The 21929-nt window shown below is 35.6% G+C and overlaps 1 protein-coding gene across 1 annotated transcript in view; it reads left to right on the top strand.

Annotated features, from left to right (window-relative positions):
• Positions 1-10110, top strand: part of LOC128246245 (uncharacterized) — a 29197-nt gene extending 19087 nt beyond the window's left edge. The window contains exons 4-5 of the mRNA XM_052964436.1: positions 9745-9883; positions 10085-10110. Of these exons, the coding sequence (XP_052820396.1) occupies positions 9745-9883; positions 10085-10110 (165 nt within the window). The remainder of the gene's footprint in view (positions 1-9744; positions 9884-10084) is intronic.
• The last annotated feature ends 11819 nt before the right edge of the window (positions 10111-21929 follow it).

Below are 21929 nucleotides of genomic sequence, written 5' to 3' on the forward strand. Positions count from 1 at the left end.
GGCCGTATTTGCCAATTTATAGTGATAGCATGTGAGCCAGTCAACTGTTATGGCAGCGCCGATGGCAATGGCGGAATTGACGATAGCAGTCATTTTTTGTATGAAATAATTAATTAAAATATGCAGGAGTTGTTAAAATAACAATAGCAATAAACATTGGAAAATTTAACAGCCGACACAAACAATAACTGTCACGTGATTGTTGTTATTACCCGCCAATTTAGGTCATGACAATATTGTTGTTTATAGATAAAAAATAAATTGTCAGCGGCTGCCATCGAATTAATAGACACAAATATCTGTAAATTATGTGTGAGAAAAAAACATTTTATAACATTTTATGGTTAAATATCAAATAACAGTGCACTAAGTGTGAGTGGTGAAATCAAAAGTAGAATTTCTAAGTTGACACCGGTGACCTAGTTTCACAAGTTCGGTCGATTGTGTTTATGGATTTGAAATTACAAAATTGTTTGGAAATACTTGCTATTGAGCCAATGTAAAGCTTGTGTTTATTCTAGATTACATGATTATTCATGTTTGGGTTAATAGTAGAGTAAAAACAATGAAAGAGTTGAACACATGTCTCAATGACATTTTAATACTTATGCCAGGAGTTGTGTGCAAAACATTTAGATAAAACAACACGGAAAACTATTTTGAACAAGTCCATTTCAATTTGTAATGAACTTCGATATTTCACTATAAATGAGATTTGTTGTATCACCATATTGTTGTAACCAAGGAATACTCTTTAAAATGAAAAATAAACAAGCATGAAGTATCGATGCCCTATGAACTTATGTATACACAAAATGGCGGAGTTGGGAGAAGATGAAAATATCCGATACAAAATTATGGATTTCTCTGTTACTATCATAGGTACATAAAGTTAAGTCACATACTAGATTTATTATTTTGTTATGTGATTTTTATGTACTGATGTGGTAATTTGCTGCAAGATTTGAATTTGATATGGATTTGGTGAACATCCCATGATAAATATCCCGGTCCGAAAATATCCGAACTTAGGCCAAAAAAAATATATGTCTGGTTCAGGAAACGTTGTCCCAAAAAATTAGGAGGGTAGGCATTTTTTCCATTTTTTTTTTTTTTTGGACGTATGTTGTCTATGTGTAGACGATGCACAGAGCAGTCAGATCACTTTGTAACTCCCAGCATGTGGTATTGTGATGTGTGCTTGTTTCAATGCAGTCATTTAACCACATAATAACAGAGCATTTCAACCCTGTATTATCTGTAAGGACCACAATGGAAATAAGGTTTTATTTTAACTCTTTTTTGTGTTATCCTTGACATAAATGTTATATATGTTTATACATGTTTAAATTTGTATTTGTCATGTTATATGCAATTTTTATGTCGAATAAATCTATCTAATCTATCTAACCATGTATCATCTTTGTTTATTCACATTATTTTCCTTTTCTATGCTTGCTGTTTATGTACCCTATGCCTTTTAGTCACCCTCTGTACAATGCTAACCTGCACAAAGAGTTCACAAAAGAGATTCATGTACAACCTAGTATTTTATAAAAAATCCATTTTTTAAAGATTTCTGTCGACAATTTTGTTTAAAATATCTTGTAAAGATAAGTCACTTTAATACATCTCTTTTGTGAATTCTGTCATTGTAACAAATGCACATTGTGAGTGGTGTTGCACAAAATCATATAAGGCATTAGCTAGGCAACCTTAGTGCACTGAGGACCTAGGGGTCCAGGTTAGAAGAGCAACAAAAGTATTATCCAATACTTTGTGAGTTTAATATTATTAATTGACTGTTGATATATTTCCCAAACACAATTATTAAAGTACAAAATGCGTACATTCAATGACATGGCAATTTTTTCACTGATATATATTTAATGACATTCACTGAAAATCTTCTGATACTTTTACTTAAAGGGTAAACTTTTACTTTTTACTTTATATAAGTTTTCAAACATATGACAGTGTACAATTCAACACTCCAATGATAAAATGTTTGCCAAAAAATCTAGCAGTGATAGATACAGTTACTAGTCACTGCATTTTCAACTACATGTACTGACAGAAAGCACATGGAAAAAATCTTAAAAAGAGTTTTACAGTTTAACATTTGCCCATTATGTATTCATATTCTTCAATACATACACTCTTAAATTATTTTGACTTTGGCTTTCCATATTTTCTCTGCACAATGGGCTCTTTCTTCAATTCTCTGCATTTCTGACAGATAGGCAGTACAGTTTTGTATAATTTTAAGCTCTGCATCTGTCTCAGATTCCAAGTCAGCACAGTAAGTACACAGATCCTTGCGACCAAGGTCAGCGCCGTAGTAGCAAAGTTCTATTGGACTCGCGCACTGAAGGAATGGCCTGATCACAACTGAACTTTTTAGAGTGGAGGGCGCAGATGGGGGAAACAATTGAGCCCCACATGAATAGTCATAATCACTCAGACAAGTAGCCAACAATACCTCTTTTCTCTGGTTTTATGGCCATCAAAGTGGCTGGTGAACACGCCATGGGCGCCGCCATTGTTGTGCGCTCTATTAACCCAAAGATCGATATAAACGCGCTCTATTAACCCAAAGAGCAATAACTACAGAAAAGAAAATTTTCAATACGCAGTATAGCGGTTTTCGGCCGCGATTTCGAAAAAAAAGTTTAGGGTCGGCGGGTAAAAAATAGGGTCGGTCGGGTTTCCTGAACCAGACATATTTTTTTTTGGCCTTAGCATGGATCGGGTTACACACAACTAGGACCCACCATGGTAAAGGCTATTAAAACTCAAATCTAGGCCTAGTTTGGTTTTTAGTTTTTCAGGACTTGCTTTCACAATGTTAAAGCTCAAATGTCTTCATAAAATGTTACTTCCTTATTTACAAAATTGGTAATTATTTCACTTTATTGGCATTTTCCAATATTGAAATAACTGAAACAATGTTTAGAAAATATTATGTGTTGTTTTAACACAGTGCAATTTGTTTTGTATTTTAATGCGTAAAATTGCCTTCTCTTTTTTCAATTTAATATTGGTCAGTTTTTAAGTGTTCTGCATTCACTTTTGTTTTAGCATACCCTTGAAGCTTAACAAATGTCTTGCTGAGTGATATTCAATGTATCTTTGATAAAAAGTGTAGTTTATACATGTAAACATGTTTTATAGTCAATTTCATTGATGTTTTATATGCACAGTATGTAAGATTTAAACTGTGTGTTTAATTAGAACTTTGAAACTTTGAGTATATTAAAACATGCATTAATATCAGTTTAAAAAATTAAAATGTCATGTAAGAGTAAGGGTAAGTTAGTTGCTATGGATACCAAGTATGTCAAGATTAAGAAGAACAAGAAAATTAAAAATACCAGCGCTAAACACCAATTAGTTTAAAATACATTCTCAATAAATGTCAAGATAATACCTATTTGCGTTTGCGAATAATGACGTTATTCCGCGAACTTCTGGGACACCCCTCGTAAATGATATAAATTTTCAATGTTTTTATGTTGTTCTCTGATTTTTACCCTTTAAGAGTATGCTTTGTGACTTTTTTTCTTTTTTTCAACCGCCCGGTGGACATTTTCCCAAAAATTCTTGTAAACCAAAAAATAAAAAAGGAGTGGCCTTACAAAAGAGATTTATTAGTGTTTCTACACAGTTGAATTTTATATTAGTTTTCAAGAAAAAATGATCGAGCGCAAAAGGTGACTCTTTCTGTCTGAAACTTACTTCGTCTGTCATTCGAATGGATATATTAACTTATGGTAATATAGTTTTAATTGCTTTATTTAATTTGTTTTTAAACTCTGTTCAAGGCGACTAACGCTAATGGTCAGATTATGCTTCAAAAAAGCAAGCTGTGTCTTTCTCCAGTAAGCACTCTTGTTGATTGTTCATCATGAATTTAGTTCTGTTCTGTTCTGTTCATCGTGCTTCCACTTTAATTGTGTGTATTTTTTGATTATGAGTAAAGTCTAAAGATGTATAAAAGCGGGCTTGAATACCTAACTTTTAAAGTTACTCATCGAAGCTTAGCTTATAACACACACATTCTCCATTCGATGTTATAATATACTCTTTTATTACGCTCTGATGGAACCGAGAACAAGTTTTTGAATTCAATAACCTTCATATTCAAGCCATTACACACAGACTATTTTATGACAAAACGTAACAGTTTACCCAAAATTAAGTTGGCTATATTGTCAAACAAGACATTTAGGCTTTGTATTTATGATTAAAATTAAGTAAGCGGCATATGTTAAACCTGAAGCAGGAATATTCCAACTATTATCATTATTTGGATGTAACACATTACAAAATACTTTTAACATTATAACCTCCAAACCTCTATTAATCTAGTTGTGCAAAACACGGAGTAAAAAAAAAACATTCACCTACCGGGGCTGTCAATTATTAACAATATCATAAAATAAGTATAATGATATAATACGTCCATTTCTGGTTTATGAATGAGTAGATCAATCGAGCCAAAAGAAAGCGCTATCGGTAAAAAAACGGATATTTTTTGTTTTACATATGTATATCAGGGTTCAGAAATAATTTATCCACGTATATACAATGTATATACAATCTGATTATAAATCGTTCAAAAAAATTCATTTCAAAATGAAAAGATGATCAAATTGTGATGATTATTTTGGACATTAAAGACATCTCACCAATCCATTTCGACGTCAAAGCAAATAAATTTACGCAATTGTTTGATTTGAAAGGTTAATTTAAACTAATTGTTTCTGCATTTCTTTTTTATTGCCATATTTTTTTCGCTATGTTTTTGTTTCTAGAAAAGTAAAGTATGTTTCAAGCACAAGTAGTGTAAATACACCATTTTTCAGACGTTGCCAACTTTATGGTGCTCCTTTACAGATTCGGGCTGTACACCATTTTCTGTCCGATGCAAATTGTTACGACATCAAAAAGGTGTATTATGTGTTCCTTTTAAATGGGAAAATGTCGCTTGACTCGTTAATTGTTTACAAAAAGAATTTTCACTGCAAAATACCACAATTGTAACGCAGGAACGGATGGTTACGTGTATAAACTATCAATAATATCAATAGTTTATTCAATAAACACGTATAAGTATATTAACAGCGTACACGTTAATGTATCTTTCAGCAACAGAAATTGAATGAATGGCTTTTAATTTGTCATTTTTGTTGTTGTAAAAATGTGTATAGTCTTGGTTTTTCTGACGTTCTGTGGTTTTCGTTAAGTGTCTATTAGGGCTTATGTTTGGCTAGAGGGTTAATTCAGATCGTTTCAATTGTACTTATGCTATATCTGAGAGCCATTAGTTTACTGGTCACACATGAATTATACAAAGGCTGGTAAAACAACAATATGTTGTCAAAACATTAGTAACTCTCATCCATTCTTGCATACTTAACATATCAACCAAACGATAGCTGGCTATCTCTCCGCATTAACAAGATTGCATTTTATTATCACTTACATTTATTGTTCGCAGTCTGTTAACTATGTTACAAAGTCATTTATGTTTCCCTGAAATCAAAACGACTACTCATGGTTAATAAGTGGGTATTCAAAGATTTGGTTGTGAAATTAGCGAAGTACATTCTCATAACATATATTCGAGCGTAAGAGTTAACTCTTTCTGTCTGAAATTTAGATCATTTCTTTCGATGGAATATGTTCAACTTCTGTCATATATTTTTCATGATTTATTTAATGAAATTCACACTTTTAAACACCCAAACCATAATGGATCGGATTTTCAACAGCGCACCACTTAACTGTCAAATGTACTTGTAATCTCTGCTAAAGCGATCGGTAGCACATGCAATTGTTCTTGGCGTCATGCGCTATACATGTTTAAAATGCAATTCACTACGTGCTTACATGCCGCGTTCATGAACCTGTATACCGAACGGTTCAGTTAAGGGTCAACGGATTGTTTGATTTTATGTTTTAAATGCCAATTTAATCGTATACTCGGTGTCAACTGGTAAGCCCTGAAAGTTTTGATGACTTTTTAATAGAAGTAAGATTAACGAATTTTAGCTATTTATTCAAGTCACTAACACATGAAATTGATAGTAATTATAATAGTTGAAAAACATATGATATTTCTAGTTTTATATTTCACCAGATTGGCGATCGGCAAACCAATTTATTCAATTTATAGTAAAGCTTTTACATTTCACGAATAACATAACAATTCAGCAAAAGCCACAGACTAGAAACATACGGCTGGTTGAGAATTATGCAAATAATACATAAGAATGTTTATGTATGATTAAAAATAGGTGACCGCTAGCAAGTATTTACAGTGAGAAGCGGATATATTCTAACAGATATCATTAAATAATGCTTCAGTGAGAATAGTTTGAAACATTATTAATTACTGTACGTAAATGTTCCTCGCATAAAACATCGCAATAACACAACTTCGACCGTTTTATTTTAACAAATGATGTAGCGTTATTAAAATTACCGTTTACGTTGGTCGTATTAGGGTGCATCGAAGGTAATATTTGGTTGAATGCACTACCATGATAAATTTCTATTATCAATGAACATCTACCGCAATTTGGTCTGAGTGCTTAAAATCTTAGAATGGCCTAACAGGTTGGAATAAGAGTGAGGTTTGTCCACATAAACTGGTTTAAACAAACCAGTAAATTAATATTTTACTGACCGTTCAAAGGCGGTACCTAACAATTCTTGATAAACATACCTAGTTTTTTATATATAGTTTGTATGCACTGTGCTGTTTGTGGAGTTTTGTGCTGTTCTATAGATAGGAAGCTGAAGTTAGTTTATAAAAGTAACGAAGGAAGAATTGGGATGGACTCCATCGTTGACGGAGTCGCAAATGGATTGTATCAAGCAGACCCGACAAGCTATAAAATACCACATAGCAAAGGTTGGAGTTAAGACCTAAGTAAGATATTGCTCGACAAAATCGTTAACAAATTTACAATATTGAAGCTATCAACAGTCAGTTAATAAAATGTATTCGAACAAAGTCAAAGAATTATATGCTAATAAATCTTAATCACGCAACTTGTCCATGTCAAACTACAAGAAAAAAACGACTGTATGAACGAAGAGCATATACAATATCTTTTATACATTCTGAAAACAGTACCTAAATGGTATGAATGAATAAAACTTTCTACCAGTGTTCGTTTTAAACGCTCCTGGCCACTAACAGGTGAAATCGACTGTCAAATAATGGCAATACGCTTTTGGAATAAGACATCCGAGGAGCCAATTCGTGTTTATATCGACAAAAACTATTGTGCGTGTTTAAACCCCTTACTTCTTTCTGCTATTAATAAATATGCAAAAAGCTACAGAAACATGCTCTGTAGCAAAGAGTTTAAACATATACCCGGTGTAGTGGCAATGGGCAAACGCCAAAGACATAGAACACAAAATCACAAACAAGAAACATAGAACAGCACAAAACTTTACAAACAGCATAGTGCATAAATACTATGTATTTATATATATATATATATATATATATATATATATATATATATATATATATATATATATATATATATATATATATATATATATATTATGTCTGATTTTATTCAGTAAGTTTTATAAAGACTACTGGATTAAGGGTTCAAGTGCGATTGTCGGAAGCTATCGTTTTAGTTATTCCTGTAATGTTTTAAGTCGTTATTGAAGGCAACAACTACGTGCATAGATCACTTCCTTTAAACATAGTCATTTTGCAAAAATACTGTTTTGGAATAATATTATCGCGATTGTAAAATTAAGCTGAAAAATAAGAATACAAAAGGATAGGTAAACGAGATTTTAAACAGAAACAAACCCTCACGCTCGCTTAAAACGATTGTCTTGTTCAGGAGGTCGGGTGTTTATTATATGTCTCTCTTTGATATCCGCTATTTTCCCTTAACTTCTTAGAGTGAAATACGGAACTTTGTATTCCACTGAGTGTAATTCGATTTTGTTTTCCACTGAAGCTCATGTCAGAGGTTTACCGAAAATGTACGATTGTTTGAATACCGTTCGAAATGACGTCAACTGAGCCGTTTTAATGAGGTCAGCCTTAACAACTTGCAATATTAACAAAGCGACGTCTACACAGCAATATGAAAATATACAGACGTTGGGCATTACCTTGACAGAGAACATGATATTGATTTATGCATGTAATAAAGGCATATAATAAACACATCACCAACGGACGGTGTGATACGAATCGTTATATCGGACGTACAGCGTACTTGGCGGAAACACCCGATCACAATGATTCGTATTCCACCGTTCGTTGGTAATTTTTATTTTCTTCGACGTACACTCACTAGAACCTCACCACTTCGGGTAACTAAAAGTAGATAAAAGATAAAACAAGCTGTGTCAAGATAAACTAGAACAGTCACTGCATGTGACAAATACCCCCATCCGCCTTCTTGACACAAACCAAGATGCCATCCTATACATAAAAGTAAGCACTATATTCAAATATGTAGATCAAAATAACATCTTGCACATCTACTAATCATGCCAATGATGTGTGCAAACATTCATTACAATCCGTTAAAAACTGAAAGAGAAGTGTGCCCCACAAGCTCTCACTGTTGCAAGAATAATGCCTATGTTCAAGGGGACATAACTCAGAATGTTATTGAAATATGTGAATCAAAAATACGTCTTGCACATCTACTATCCATGCTGATTATGTAAGCACACATTCCTTACAATACAATGAAAACTGCCTACCCTACTTAATACTTTTTTAGAATGTTACAAGGTTAATGCCCACGTTTAATGGCAAATAACTCTTAAACGTCTTAGGTTTTATACACAAAAAATACGTCTTGCACATCTACCATTCATTTTGATGATGTATACCAAATATCAATGGTAATCCGTCGAAAACTAAAGGAGTTCGCTCCACAAACTACCTACCATATCTAACAATTATGCTAAATGTTGCAAGGATAATGCCCGCGTTCAAGGGCAGATAACTCTTAAAAGTTTTAACGTTTATGCACCAAAAATACGTTGTGCACATCTACCATTCATTTTGATGATATAGACCAAGTATCATTGCATTCTGTCAAAAACTGAATGAGGAGTTCACTCCACAAACTGTATATGTTTCTTGTGGACAGACCGACCGCCCGACCTACCGACCGATTGACAGGGTGATTCCTGTAAACCCCCCAAATTGTGTTTGATTGGGGTATAATACTTCTCATAGATGAATGATTGAGTTTATTTGTATTCACCACTATTGCTCTTTGTGATTGGCCGATTTATTTATTTTCATACGCCCATAACAAAATTAATGCAAGCGCGATGACGTCGTCTTCATTCTGCTAGTAAACAAGCATGGGACTTGATAATAACGTTAAAACATGTCATATTGATTTATTAAGTAATGCTAAATTATAAGGAATGGAGAGTGATGTTTTTTTTTTGCTTTTATCGAGCTATGAAAAAAACACTACGCGGTTTCATAGTATGTGATCAGGGTGTTTTTTTCATACCTCGATAAAACTAAAACAATATCTTCTTTCCTTAAATACCTTCTTTTTTACGCTGAAGCCTGTCGGCTTACTTGGATTAGGTATGCAGCCCTTTATTTTTCATTGTTATTTTTTTACAGTTATAAAATAATAAACCATACTTGCATTTTCAGCGAATGAAACGGTAGCTTTTACAGCATCACTTGCATCTGGTTTAACTGGTCAGGGTGTTGGCCAAACAATCGTGTACGATCATGTCATCACCAACGTGGGCGGTGCTTACCATAACAAGACGGGAATATTCACAACCCCTGTCAGCGGAGTCTATGTGTTCAACGTTGACACAATGCTTGATCCAGGCCACAGTCAGTACCTCGAGTTGATTGTAGACGGCACTTATATAATGCGTTCCTTCACTCATGGCGCAGGATATACCCATTATATGACATCAAGTCGTACCGTCACACTGCTTGTAAGGGCTGGAAGTGAAGTTTGCGTCCGTACTTACAATGTCTCTTGGCATGGAAATGGTATTCTATATGGCAACCATTTCTCCTCATTTTCAGGATGGCTTTTGGCTTTAACTGAGTGAGCTTTGGTTATCAAAATAAATTTCGAATTGTGAATTCATTGATCTCTATTAGTGATATAATAAAAAGAATACATTAACTAGATGCAATTACCATAAACCTGTATCGACTTGATATTAAAGTTCAAAACAATGAATTTCTATTCATGTAAAATAACGAGCGTAACACTTTCCTCCACGCAAGAGTTTTCAGTTTAAACGAGTAACAAAGTGTACTTCTTAACCAATGTAGAAACAAAGGTATAGCCGGGCAAAACCCGGAAAAAAGCCACCCAATCAGCACATTCACACACACGCGCGCGCACACACACACACACATATATACACGTGAATCCAAACACATGCTACATAAAGAAGTCACACATGGGCAAAAACATACATAAAGCTAGGGTGAAGATTGAGGTACCGCCTTGGAATGGTCAGTGGCAAACATGCCACTGAGGGTTTAAACCGGTTTAGATACGTCCAATCTCACTCTTTTCCTAATATCAACTAATTAGAAGTACAGTGTAAAAAAAATTGATAAGTCTGAAATAGAATTTGGAGTAACATGGTAATTAGTATTCCAATAATACATTACTTTATATTGGAACGATAATATTTTGCAGATATTCTCAGTTAGTTATGATAAAAAAGTTATTAGCCCCTTCACTCACTGCTCACCGAAAGCATACTATCATATTAAAACAGCTAAGATCCGGATGAGTAGCTCTGCATCTCATGCGAATCCAAGCTGTTTGACACTTGGACAATTTGTTTGCCAAAATATAATATGTGACGTTTTGAAATGATTCAGAAGAAATATTACGCATGCACACGATTGATTTTGGCAGTAGAGGGGTGAATTATAACCGATTTTTAGTTCATGGATTCATATTTTCGGCAGTGTCAATTTACAATGAACTATCCTATGTAAATAAGAAACTGTTTTAGTAGTTTGATTACCTAGTAGATGTTCAACAACAAGAATGTATGAATTACTTCCCTTAAATTACTTCCCTTAACTTCGAAGGTAAATTTGCGTTGAATTTGCACATTAATTTGTGTATGAAGGTATGAAGGAGTGTATTACAGATAGGAAATGAAAATGATATTTATCAGATTGACAAACTCCCGCGTCTATAATGAAAGAACTCCGACGAAATGAATTATTAATTTACAATATTCGGTAGTTTCCAAATATGTCAGTGAACAGTATTACCGGACATACTCTAAATAAATACGAAACCATGATCTAGATGTATATTCCTCGCTTGCCATTGAAAGTTGGAATAGTTCTTTAAAAATGCTATAAATATGGATAAATTTATGAATTTTCAATCAGCAGCAGTAATACTGTCAGAATTGAGCGGATGCGTAGCCAATTGTTATTTTTATTATATTTAATATAACACATATTGTGTTTAGATTGTGAATATGTTTTATAGCAATACTCCAACAAATGTCGAAGTTAGCCATAGCAATCGAAGGAGGTGTGGGGTGTGCTCGTATGTGGGGGTACTGATTGTGTGGCTGTTTGTTTTGTATGTTGTTTGTCCTGCAATATTACTTTCAGAGCTAACAAATGTCGTCGATTGTATTGATGCGATGTGTCTTATAAAGGTTTCGGTATATTAAAGCATTCCATTGTATCCTAATATCGCATGAGTTGACATGTATATCTATTTGGAATACTTCTGATTTATTATTCATATAACCCAAACGTCAACATGTGTTGAACCTTATCCGGTTCCAATATGTATTCAATATTAATAAAATATCACATAACTTGAACAAAGAATACACTGTGTAGCAGCTGTAATTCGTATTAGCACTAAACTAGACTTGATCTTACTTTAAGGTGAGCGAGTATCTTACAGCTAACATTTACCATTTACTCAACATGATATTTAGACTTCTTCACAAAGAAATTTTTTTGCTGAAAAAGATGAATACATAGGCAAAAAGATAATGCAATGTTTGAACTGTTAACGTTTCATAAGATTTACAACAATGCGGCGCAATATCTGTGACTGTTCTATTTGCAAAGGCGCATTTATGCGACTCTGGCGGTAAAAGGTTAAGATAGAAATAGTATCCCATATGAGGAAACTTCATTATTATAATGAGTTCTAAAACAGAAGAATTTACAATTCGACCTGAAGTTGTTAGGTTCCGCATCAGATGCCGGCCTTCTCGGCGTCTGACATCTATTAAAACTGCCTGCATTTGATTGAAAAACCTGTATTTGACCTAATTATTTTTTTCACAAAAGCACTCGTAGGAAGCAAATGCTTCATGGCCTTCACAGATTTCAATGCTATTCACAGCAATCAGTTTTCATTCGCCTTATTATTCAAGTTTTTACCCGGATACGTCTAAAATAGCTTGTAGAATGAAGTGTCAACAATAAGTTCATCTAAACCGAGCCGGATAAACTACGTTTATCTGTGAGTTGTACAAATGAAACACTGTATCGTCCTGTCCAAGTTTTGTTCATGGTCAATTTGTATTCTCAACAGTTTACTTATACTCTGTGATGTATCACGAGTCAAGGAAGAAGGTAGAACCGTTTCGAGACATGAGTATTATTAAAAAAGTCCGTTTATAAGAACATCTGTTTTAAGTCGTGGTCCCATTTACTGGCATGTTAGCCGCCGTCCAGTGCGACCATAGTTGTTGCCGTGCATATGCTTAAGATGCAATGTGTTGCTTGTCAAAATAGAAATGATGTTTAAAGGAATATTTGGACAAGTAGATTGAATAGCTCGAAAAACTGTGAAGTGTGAACCCCATGTTATTAGCATGCATAGTTTTATCTGCGTCACAAATAAGACGACCTTATCTCCTCTTGAAACCTCCCACATGTGCCAAATACATTGGTTGTAAGTACATCATTTAACACAGAAGTGTAATTTTGAACTGTTGAGAAAGCACATGTTCCACTAGTTTGGATCCTGATAATCTAGCACAAACTATAGTTAAATCTGCGGTACCTGCAAGACGGCAAACTAATACCTTTACCAGTACAGATAACCCCTTCACTGCAAGAAATGTTTTGCAAATGCGCAACCTTTCGTCTACTTTTGCTTTAGACTTTGGCCGAGTGTAAAACAGCTGGGATCCGAATGAGACGCCGAGTTTCAAAGCTGTTTGCGTATGATACTTTACTCGGGGTAGGGCAGTGAACGGGTTAAGAAAAGAAATGAATTTGTGAATTTCCTCTAAGCAAAAGGTATGAAAAAAAGGTATGAAAAAAACACCTGATCACATAATCTATGAAACCGCTTCGCGGTTTCATAATATCTGATCAGGTTTGTTTCATACCTCGATGCAAAGTAAACAAAATATCTTCATTCCTTAAATAACAACATAACAAAACAAGAGCATCACAGAGTGGGTGCCAACGCTCGTCTGTTTTTTTAGTCAGAAAAGGGCATAACTCAATTATTTAAAGCTAGAGTTATGTGTATTCGTATATATATGTGTCTTATTCCTAGGAACATAAGTACCAAGTTTCATTTGAAAATGTTGAACGGTTTTTGAGTAATGAGGTAAGGTTAAAGTTTTGGGACGACGACGACGACGCAGACGCCGCCGCCGACGACGCCAATGCTATCACAATAACTCGACTTGTTTTCTTTGAATAAACAGACGAGCTAAAAAGCGATAAATATAATATATTGAGCATCCCGCAGCATTTCTTGCTCCCATATATTAAAGCCGCTGACCTCTCACTGGCTTCCTACAAAAGTTAGCAAAATTGTGTTAGGCTTAAAGATGGCAAAACATGTATAACTCTTATCTATTGGAATGTATACTGACCTTATATTTTGTAGACGCGATGCCTTAGTTATCCAGTGAAGTCACAATCAAGATGGAGACTTTAATGGTATGTTGTGTGTTGGTGCTGCTACCATATTGTGCATTTGGATATGGAGCTGTTGAATCTGAATATGGTCTACCTTCGCATGATGAAACAATCGAACGTTTAAATAAAGTCGAGGCTGTGTTGGAGACTGTCCTTGAGAAGAACAACCAACTGGAACAGAAAAATGTTGAGTTGGACAGGAGAGTTGAAGCACTAGAGGGAGAAAACCGACGCCTTAATGACCTCGTCTCAAAACAGGAAGAGCAACACACGCCGAGTGATCACGTCAAGGACGACACCACGGACATGGCAGAAGACGTTGATGGTGAGGCCTCTCCAGCCCTCCCCAAGGACGACACAACGGACACCGCAGAAGACGTCAATGGTGAGGCATCTCCAGCCCTCCACAAGGACGACACAACAGACACTGCAGAAGACGTCGATAGTGACGCATCTCCAGCACTCCACAAGGACGCATCTCCAGCCCTGCCTAGCGGAAAGACGAACATTCTGAACCTGCGGAAAAGGGCCAACAGGGCACCGAGGCTCCTCTTATCAGATAAATAACAAGTGTTTACCTTTTATTCGAGTTCCGTTGTCAGGTACAACGGACACGGCAGAAGACGTCAATGGTGACGCATCAACAGCCTTGTCTAGCGGAAAGACGAACATTCTGAACCTGCGGAAAAGGGCTAACCGGGCACCGAGGCTTCTCTTATCAGGTAAATAACTAGTGTTTACCTTTTATTCGAGTTCCGTTGTCAGGTACAACGGACACGGCAGAAGACGTCAATGGTGACGCATCAACAGCCCTGCCCAGCGGAAAGACACACGGACTGAACCTGCGGAAAAGGGCTAACAGGGCACCGAGGCTCCTCTAATCAGGTAAACTTGAGCTAGTTTGCTCTCTTATTCGAGTTACGTTTTACACTTTCTAACCGTGAAATATTACAACGTGTCGTGTTCAGCTATTTGCTACAACTACTCCAAAATTGTTGTTGATATGAAGCAGTAGTCACTATGATTTTCTTAAAGGTCTTCACTTCTGGGATGCTTTATTTGAAAATCGCACATCAGCGCTTGTTTGTTGAACTTCATTACAAACCCATTCTCCGGTAGAAGGACATGAATATTTTTCAAATGCATATGCAAGCTAGTGCGATTGGTACATATTATTTAATGTGTCCGCACAAAAAAAGCCATTTTGTTAGTAATTTGACAGGCCATAGTTTAGCAAATAAGTTGTGAAATGTAAACCACGTATGATGTAGCACGGAGAACATCTTCGTCAAGATAAGGGTAGTTAACTATTTTAAATTAAAAGCCTCTCTTTTTATCATAGAATGTAGATGAATCAATTCCATTATTTATTGAAAGGATCCACGTTCACATTTTATCTAGTCTTGAAGGTTAATATATCTTCATTACCGAGTGTTATCGTCTCTGACTTGCAATCACTTGACCCATCCCAGTGTGGGCTCGATCATCGCCAGAGATGAATATGTTTTATGCGAGGAAGCCTTATGGCTGGCATGCTTAGTGTCTGCATGGGGTTTCTCTCAACTTGGCAAACGACGAGCATCGATAAATGACTGAAACATTGTCAAAGCAAAGTAGAACCCAAAACAAATTAAAACTGTATTTTCTTTCATTTTCAGCGGATGAAACGGTAGCGTTTACAGCATTGATACCTGGACAATCTATAACAAGTCTAGGTGTTGGTCAAACAGTCGTGTACGAGAATGCCATTACCAACGTGGGCGGGGCTTACCATAACAAAACGGGAATCTTCACTGCCCCGTTAGTGGAGTATACGTGTTCAACGTTGACACGATGCTTGAGCCAGGCAACAGTCAATATCTCGAGCTGGTCGTGGACGGCCATCGTATAACCGCTTCATATACTCATGGCGCAGGAGAAACCCATTACATGACCTCCAGTCGTACGGTCACGATGCGTGTTGGGGCCGGGAGTGAAGTGTGGGTCCGCACTGTAAACCATGCTCTGCATGGTGATGGTATCATACATGGCAACGGGTTCTCGTCGTTTTCCGGATGGCTTTTGGCATTCACTGAGTGAGACTTGGCTATAAAAATAATAAAATTCGAATTTTGAGTTCATTATTTATATATTAGTGTTTGATCTTAGCTTGCTGCAACTAATATCAAACTGGCGTGCATTGTTTTGATATTAAAGTTCAAAACCATGAATAACTATGTATATACGATTACAAGCATAACCCTTTCCGCCACATAAGCGGATTTTAGCGCATCTCTGGTGACTATTGATCTAATTAGAAAATAGAGCATTTGCTCGTAACTTGAAAAAGCTCTTTTTACAGCAAATATTTCAATACAGTTAAAACAAACACAATTTTATTCAGAATAACGTATCATTGTCTAAGCAACGTCAAACACATGTTTTTTTTAGATTGACAAAGGTCTGATGTTTTGGTTACGAATCAAACTGAAACTTTTCCTAATAGTTCTGCCAATCGATGTTGCTATAAAACAAGAACTGTCACTGTAAGAAACAAACGCCCCCAATTGCAAATTCGCCCATGTATTTGACCTTTGATCTTTAAGGATGACATTGTCATTGTGTCAAAATGTGCGGCTTCGTAAAATACATATGCATGTCAAATATGAAGCATCTACCTGTACTAATTCAAAAGTTATGGTCAATGTGAAAATTGTAAGTTGACCTACATATTTGACCTTCGGCATTGAAGGAAGACATTAACCTGAAAATGTTTGCGTTCAAAATGTGCTGCTTCGTGAAATACATAATGCATACCAAATATGAAGTCTCTACCTGTACTTTTTCAAAATTTATGGTCAAAGTTAAAGTTGGACACAAAACAACAAACAAACACACTAACACACAGACAGGGCAATAACAATATACACCCCATATATATATATATATATATATATATATATATATATATATATATCTGAGGGCACCAAATATAGATCTGAGGACATACAAAGCCCCGTTAGTGCGCATGTAATAAGTATTGCGTTTGATTTATATATGATGTATGCTACACAAAATCGCCTGTTGGCAAATATGTAGCAGACGACTATTGCAAACTATGTCCGATATGTAACATTTACTCGTGATGAGAAATTATCTATTTCCTACAATGTTTCTAGACGATTAAAAATTGTCCTTGACGTCATTATGTCTCGTCTATATTTTTATGGTGGAGACATATCGATTTTGTCAGAGTTGTATGTATGTATGTGTGTTCGCCCTTTCTTCTACATGTTCGTCTGTCACACATCTTGCCCGGATGATAACTCGTGTTAAACTGATGCTATTGAAATATAACTTCATATTTAGACAGAACATGATGAGTGTATGCGCAGTGCAACGGGCCAAAACTCTAGCATAAGTATTTCATTGAGTTATTTCCCTTTGTTTATTTTTCTTTCAAATTTGTCCGAAATATAGCTTGAATACTCCATTAATTCATTATAAACTTGATGTGCATGTTGGTAGCAATGTGTAGACATACAGTGCATAATGTACATTACTCTAGCGTGTTTATGTTTTAAACTATTGCTTTTTGTTGATTTCTTTCTTTCAAACATTATTTCAAGCTTTGTCAGGAACATAACCTGAATACTACTGTACCGATTTATTTCAAACTCTCTCTCTCTCTCTCTCTCTCTCTCTCTCTCTCTGTTGCTTATAATGTACTTTTGGATACATTCAAAAATATCGTATGTGGTAAAAAGTTTAATATACTTGTAGAAGAGTCCAGTACGTTTATACGTGTTGTTTAAAATAGTGAAGTATCTGATCAAATGTAACTTTGCAAAAGTGAATTAGTCGCCAGCCATATATGAGTACGAGAATATCTAACTAAGTGCCGCTTTACAAAAACATTCTTAAATAATGCAAATGGTGTAGATCAAATAACCACCGTGTTGAAACAATTGACCAATCGCTGAAGCGCCCGAAGCCGCGTCCACAGTTAAATCAATGGACATTACTCTTATCATCTCTGACAAGTTAGACGGTCTATACTGACGCCGTATTGTCTGCAGGTTCCTGCAGACAATATGGCGACTGTATTGATCGTCTCTGAGCTTCATTTTCCCCAGCAGCACCGCTCATCCTTTTGAAAAATGCATCATTAAACACCGTTGTTTACTCAAAGACAACGCTCAAATGTCGGAGAAAATGGCGGACGACGTCATCACAGGTACAACGTTAATAATCGGCGCTATCTGATGGGTCAAGCGATCGGCGATTCGGCGATCGGTCAATAACATCTGACCGGAGTCTTCAATGATTGCAGTGGTAGAACATACATATGTCCCTACTGTGTGACCTGATAAACGCCATTTATTCGTTACAGTTAATCCTCAATTCGTTCATTATACGAAACAATACTCTAAACAGAAAAAAAAAATGTTTTTAATGTTATGTGTACGTTTCGAAGTTGATAGGTTGGGGCTATTTTTCATAAGTTAAAGTTCACACTAACTCTGGCTTGTTGGAACCAATGAGAACAACCCCTCATCCCCACTTAACATGGGCTATCGTATATCGTAACAATGGCGAAAGTTATTGTAGACTATACTCGTTATACAGAGTTCGTTAAAATTCGAGAATAAATGTTTAAGCTGTATGGATGCATATCGAGGATTTAGGGACCGTTTTTATAAAGTTCTTATCGTCCGAAGCTATATATTTTTTTATAATTTATAATATTGTAGTTTATAATATAAGTATATCCGACTAGCTCTACTTAACTTTTATAAATCATTTTATGTGATAAAAGTAAAAGGAAGAAAATGCAAGCTATGTCAAATACACCTTACAAAATCCACAACTAAAAGCTTGCCTATGCTGTGGGACATAATACTTACGCTAAATAGTCCTAAGAAGGTAATGTACACGTCGCAAAAGCAGCAAAATAATAATCCACACCGACATTACAATCTTACGGGCATGTGCATTTTTTTTGTCGGTGTTTTTCTATTTTTCTATTGTTTTGTTGACTAGTACAATTGTAGTGTCGGTCTGAAAGTATCATTTTGCTTCTTTAGCAACGTGTACATTACTTTCTAACTACTAGTATGTACTTCACACAGCGTTGGTTGGCTTTCAGGTGTGGAATTTCGTAACGTGTATTTGACATAGCATGCTATTTCTATATTCGGCTTTTACTAGTTCAAATTAACAGTGGAAAAAAGAAAACTAATGATAAAAATAAAGTACATGCCTGATAACATAGAGACAAATGATGTAGTAGTTAAAACAGCAATAATCCAAGTTCCACACATACACCAAATCCGACTGGTTAAAATGTCAGTAAAGACGGGTTGTTGCGTATGGGAAGCATATACATGAGTTAGCTTAGTAGTCGTAAGAATGTAATGTACAAGTCATTTAGAACAGCACAATGCTACTTCATCTTCATACTAATTTCGTTTAAAACGGTGGAAATAATGAAAACTATAGATACAAATGAAGTCTATGTCTGAAAATAACACAACCAAGATATAGTAGTTAATAAAGCAATATTCTAATTAACAGACCGACATTACATTCCACTGGCTCAAATATTGGTGTAGAAGAGTCGTTGTCTGTAGTTAGCACATACATGATTTCGCTTAATAGTAGTAAGAATGTAATGTTCAAGTCGCTAAAATTGCAGTATTCTACTTCCACACCGACATTACAATCATACTGGTACACTTTATTGCAATAAAAGGGAACATTAGAGATTCAAAATAAAGTGTATGCCTGAATATGTAAAAACCATTTGTGTACTAGTTAATATTTACATTTCCAATGTAACGTCTCATGCACCTATGCGAAATTTTGACATTCATTTTCAAATGAACATTTCGTTTTCAAATGTGTTCTAACCAATTTTGATTTACTGGTTTGATATAATTAAACCTTGCCGTGACACCATGCAGACGGAAAAAGCTTGCGCACGTTCGGCTTCCGCAAATCACCGACCTGAGAATCGTATGCTTGGTCATTGTAGCACGTGCAACCAATTTCAAATGCATGTCGGTGAGAGGCGACCAAGGGGAAACGTCATTAGGCGACATAGACACGTATTTCTTTTGATCTGATATTTCCGAATACATTTTAAATGAATCGCATGTCAAGCTTAAATCTTATGTTTTCAAAATATAAATATAAGAGATAAACGTCGATATCGGTCTGCAAACTACAATGGTGTGCGTGTAAAGTTTGCACATACTTTGCACACGCACCATTGCAATTTACAAACCAATAACACCAGAGAGACGACGTTCATTTCTTAAATAATGTAATATACCTATAACCACACCGACACCAAAATCCATCTGGCTCAATTTTAGCGAAGACGTGTTTTTAAGGGGATCCCTATAGGTACCAGACCACCAAACACAATTCCCTATATAACCTATGTAAAATTCCCAACGTTCAAAACACTATATGGTCATTTTTTTCCGAGGATTCCACATAGCAGTAAAGATGTATTCATATTCTATTGAAAAACAGTGAGAAACTAGGGGGTCATGTAAGAAAACTATTTTGTCTGTTATACATGCACCCCTATTTCTCGTTTTGTCAAGAAGAACGCAACTTGTTGGTGACTTCTCTTTCTTTCACTTTCACATCATTTTCAAAAAAGTGACTTATCCACTAGGCAATGTCACCAAAATGCCCTCATTGATACTCAAGTCTGCCATATAGATGGCATATATATCTAATCTCATAAATGGCCAAATAGGTTTTATAACAAAAACAGCTGTAGGGATGTCTCATTTAACACTGACATGGAACTTACCAAAACAGTATTGTAACATAATTCAACCTTAAAAGCACTTTAGCCTTAAAGCGATATCTGTCACTTGGTAGAATCTGTTAGTTTTGTTTTTGCTTTGACAAACTATCACTCAGAAGGTAGTTTTGCTGCTACCACACAAGTTAAGTTTTGCTGCCACCACCCAAGTTAAGTTTTGCTGCTACCACCCAAGTTAAGCTTTGCTGCCACCACCAAAGTTAATTTCTTGGGAAAACGAATAATGGAGACTATTTCGTCTACTACTGGTTTATTCACATTCATACATCACGCATAACATTTATAGTTAAGTGACAGTATGGCAGTGTACGTCCAAAAGTAAATATACAGTCAAACTTCGATAGGTCGATCTCGGTTGGCTCGAATTTATACTTGTCGACTAAAACATAAAGGTTTGTGTTGTGACGCTTATATTATTGGTGCAGCGACTATTTTGATAAGTCTCAATTACCGGAAGTTCGAATTCGAACTTCCGGTAATTAAGACTTATCAAAATAGTCCCCGCAACTTGGAGCCATCGAAGTTCGACTGTAATTCTAAATATGATACTACTTCCACATGATGACATATACTGGAGCTCTTAGCCAAAATCTTAACTTGGCCAAAACCTAAAAGGCCCCTTTATCATTAATAGATCTTATATAAATAACATGACTGTTTAAGGTTAACCCGAGATCCACATGTTAGATATGATAATCGAGCTAGTCATCACGTCAGGTTAAACCGATATCTCCAGGTTTGATAGCAGAGTTACAAAACAAACCTGACGTTTTCAGTTTTGCTCACTGGCTGTTTTAGACTAAATCCTATGGATTTGAGTGGTGTTAAACTTCTGGGGACCGTTTTATCAACTGACTTACTACAAAAACTGTCGAAAGTCAACACTTCAGTATTCCTTTAATTTCAGTTTTCTCTAGCTAACCCAGTCATATGACATATTTTTGGAATTGTTTTTTATGACAGTTCCAAAGAGATGTCCCGTAACAGGATTTGTTTGAATAACCCGAAATTAAAAGAACTCTAAAGTGTTGACTTACGACTACATATGTCGTACGACCGTTGATAAAACGGGCCCCTGAGCACTTAGCACTGTGATCCCATAAATACAGTCCTCTAAAACTGGCACAGTATGTTAACATCGTCCGA

The sequence above is a fragment of the Mya arenaria genome, chromosome 9, assembly GCF_026914265.1.
Source record: "Mya arenaria isolate MELC-2E11 chromosome 9, ASM2691426v1".
Classification (NCBI taxonomy): domain Eukaryota; kingdom Metazoa; phylum Mollusca; class Bivalvia; order Myida; family Myidae; genus Mya; species Mya arenaria.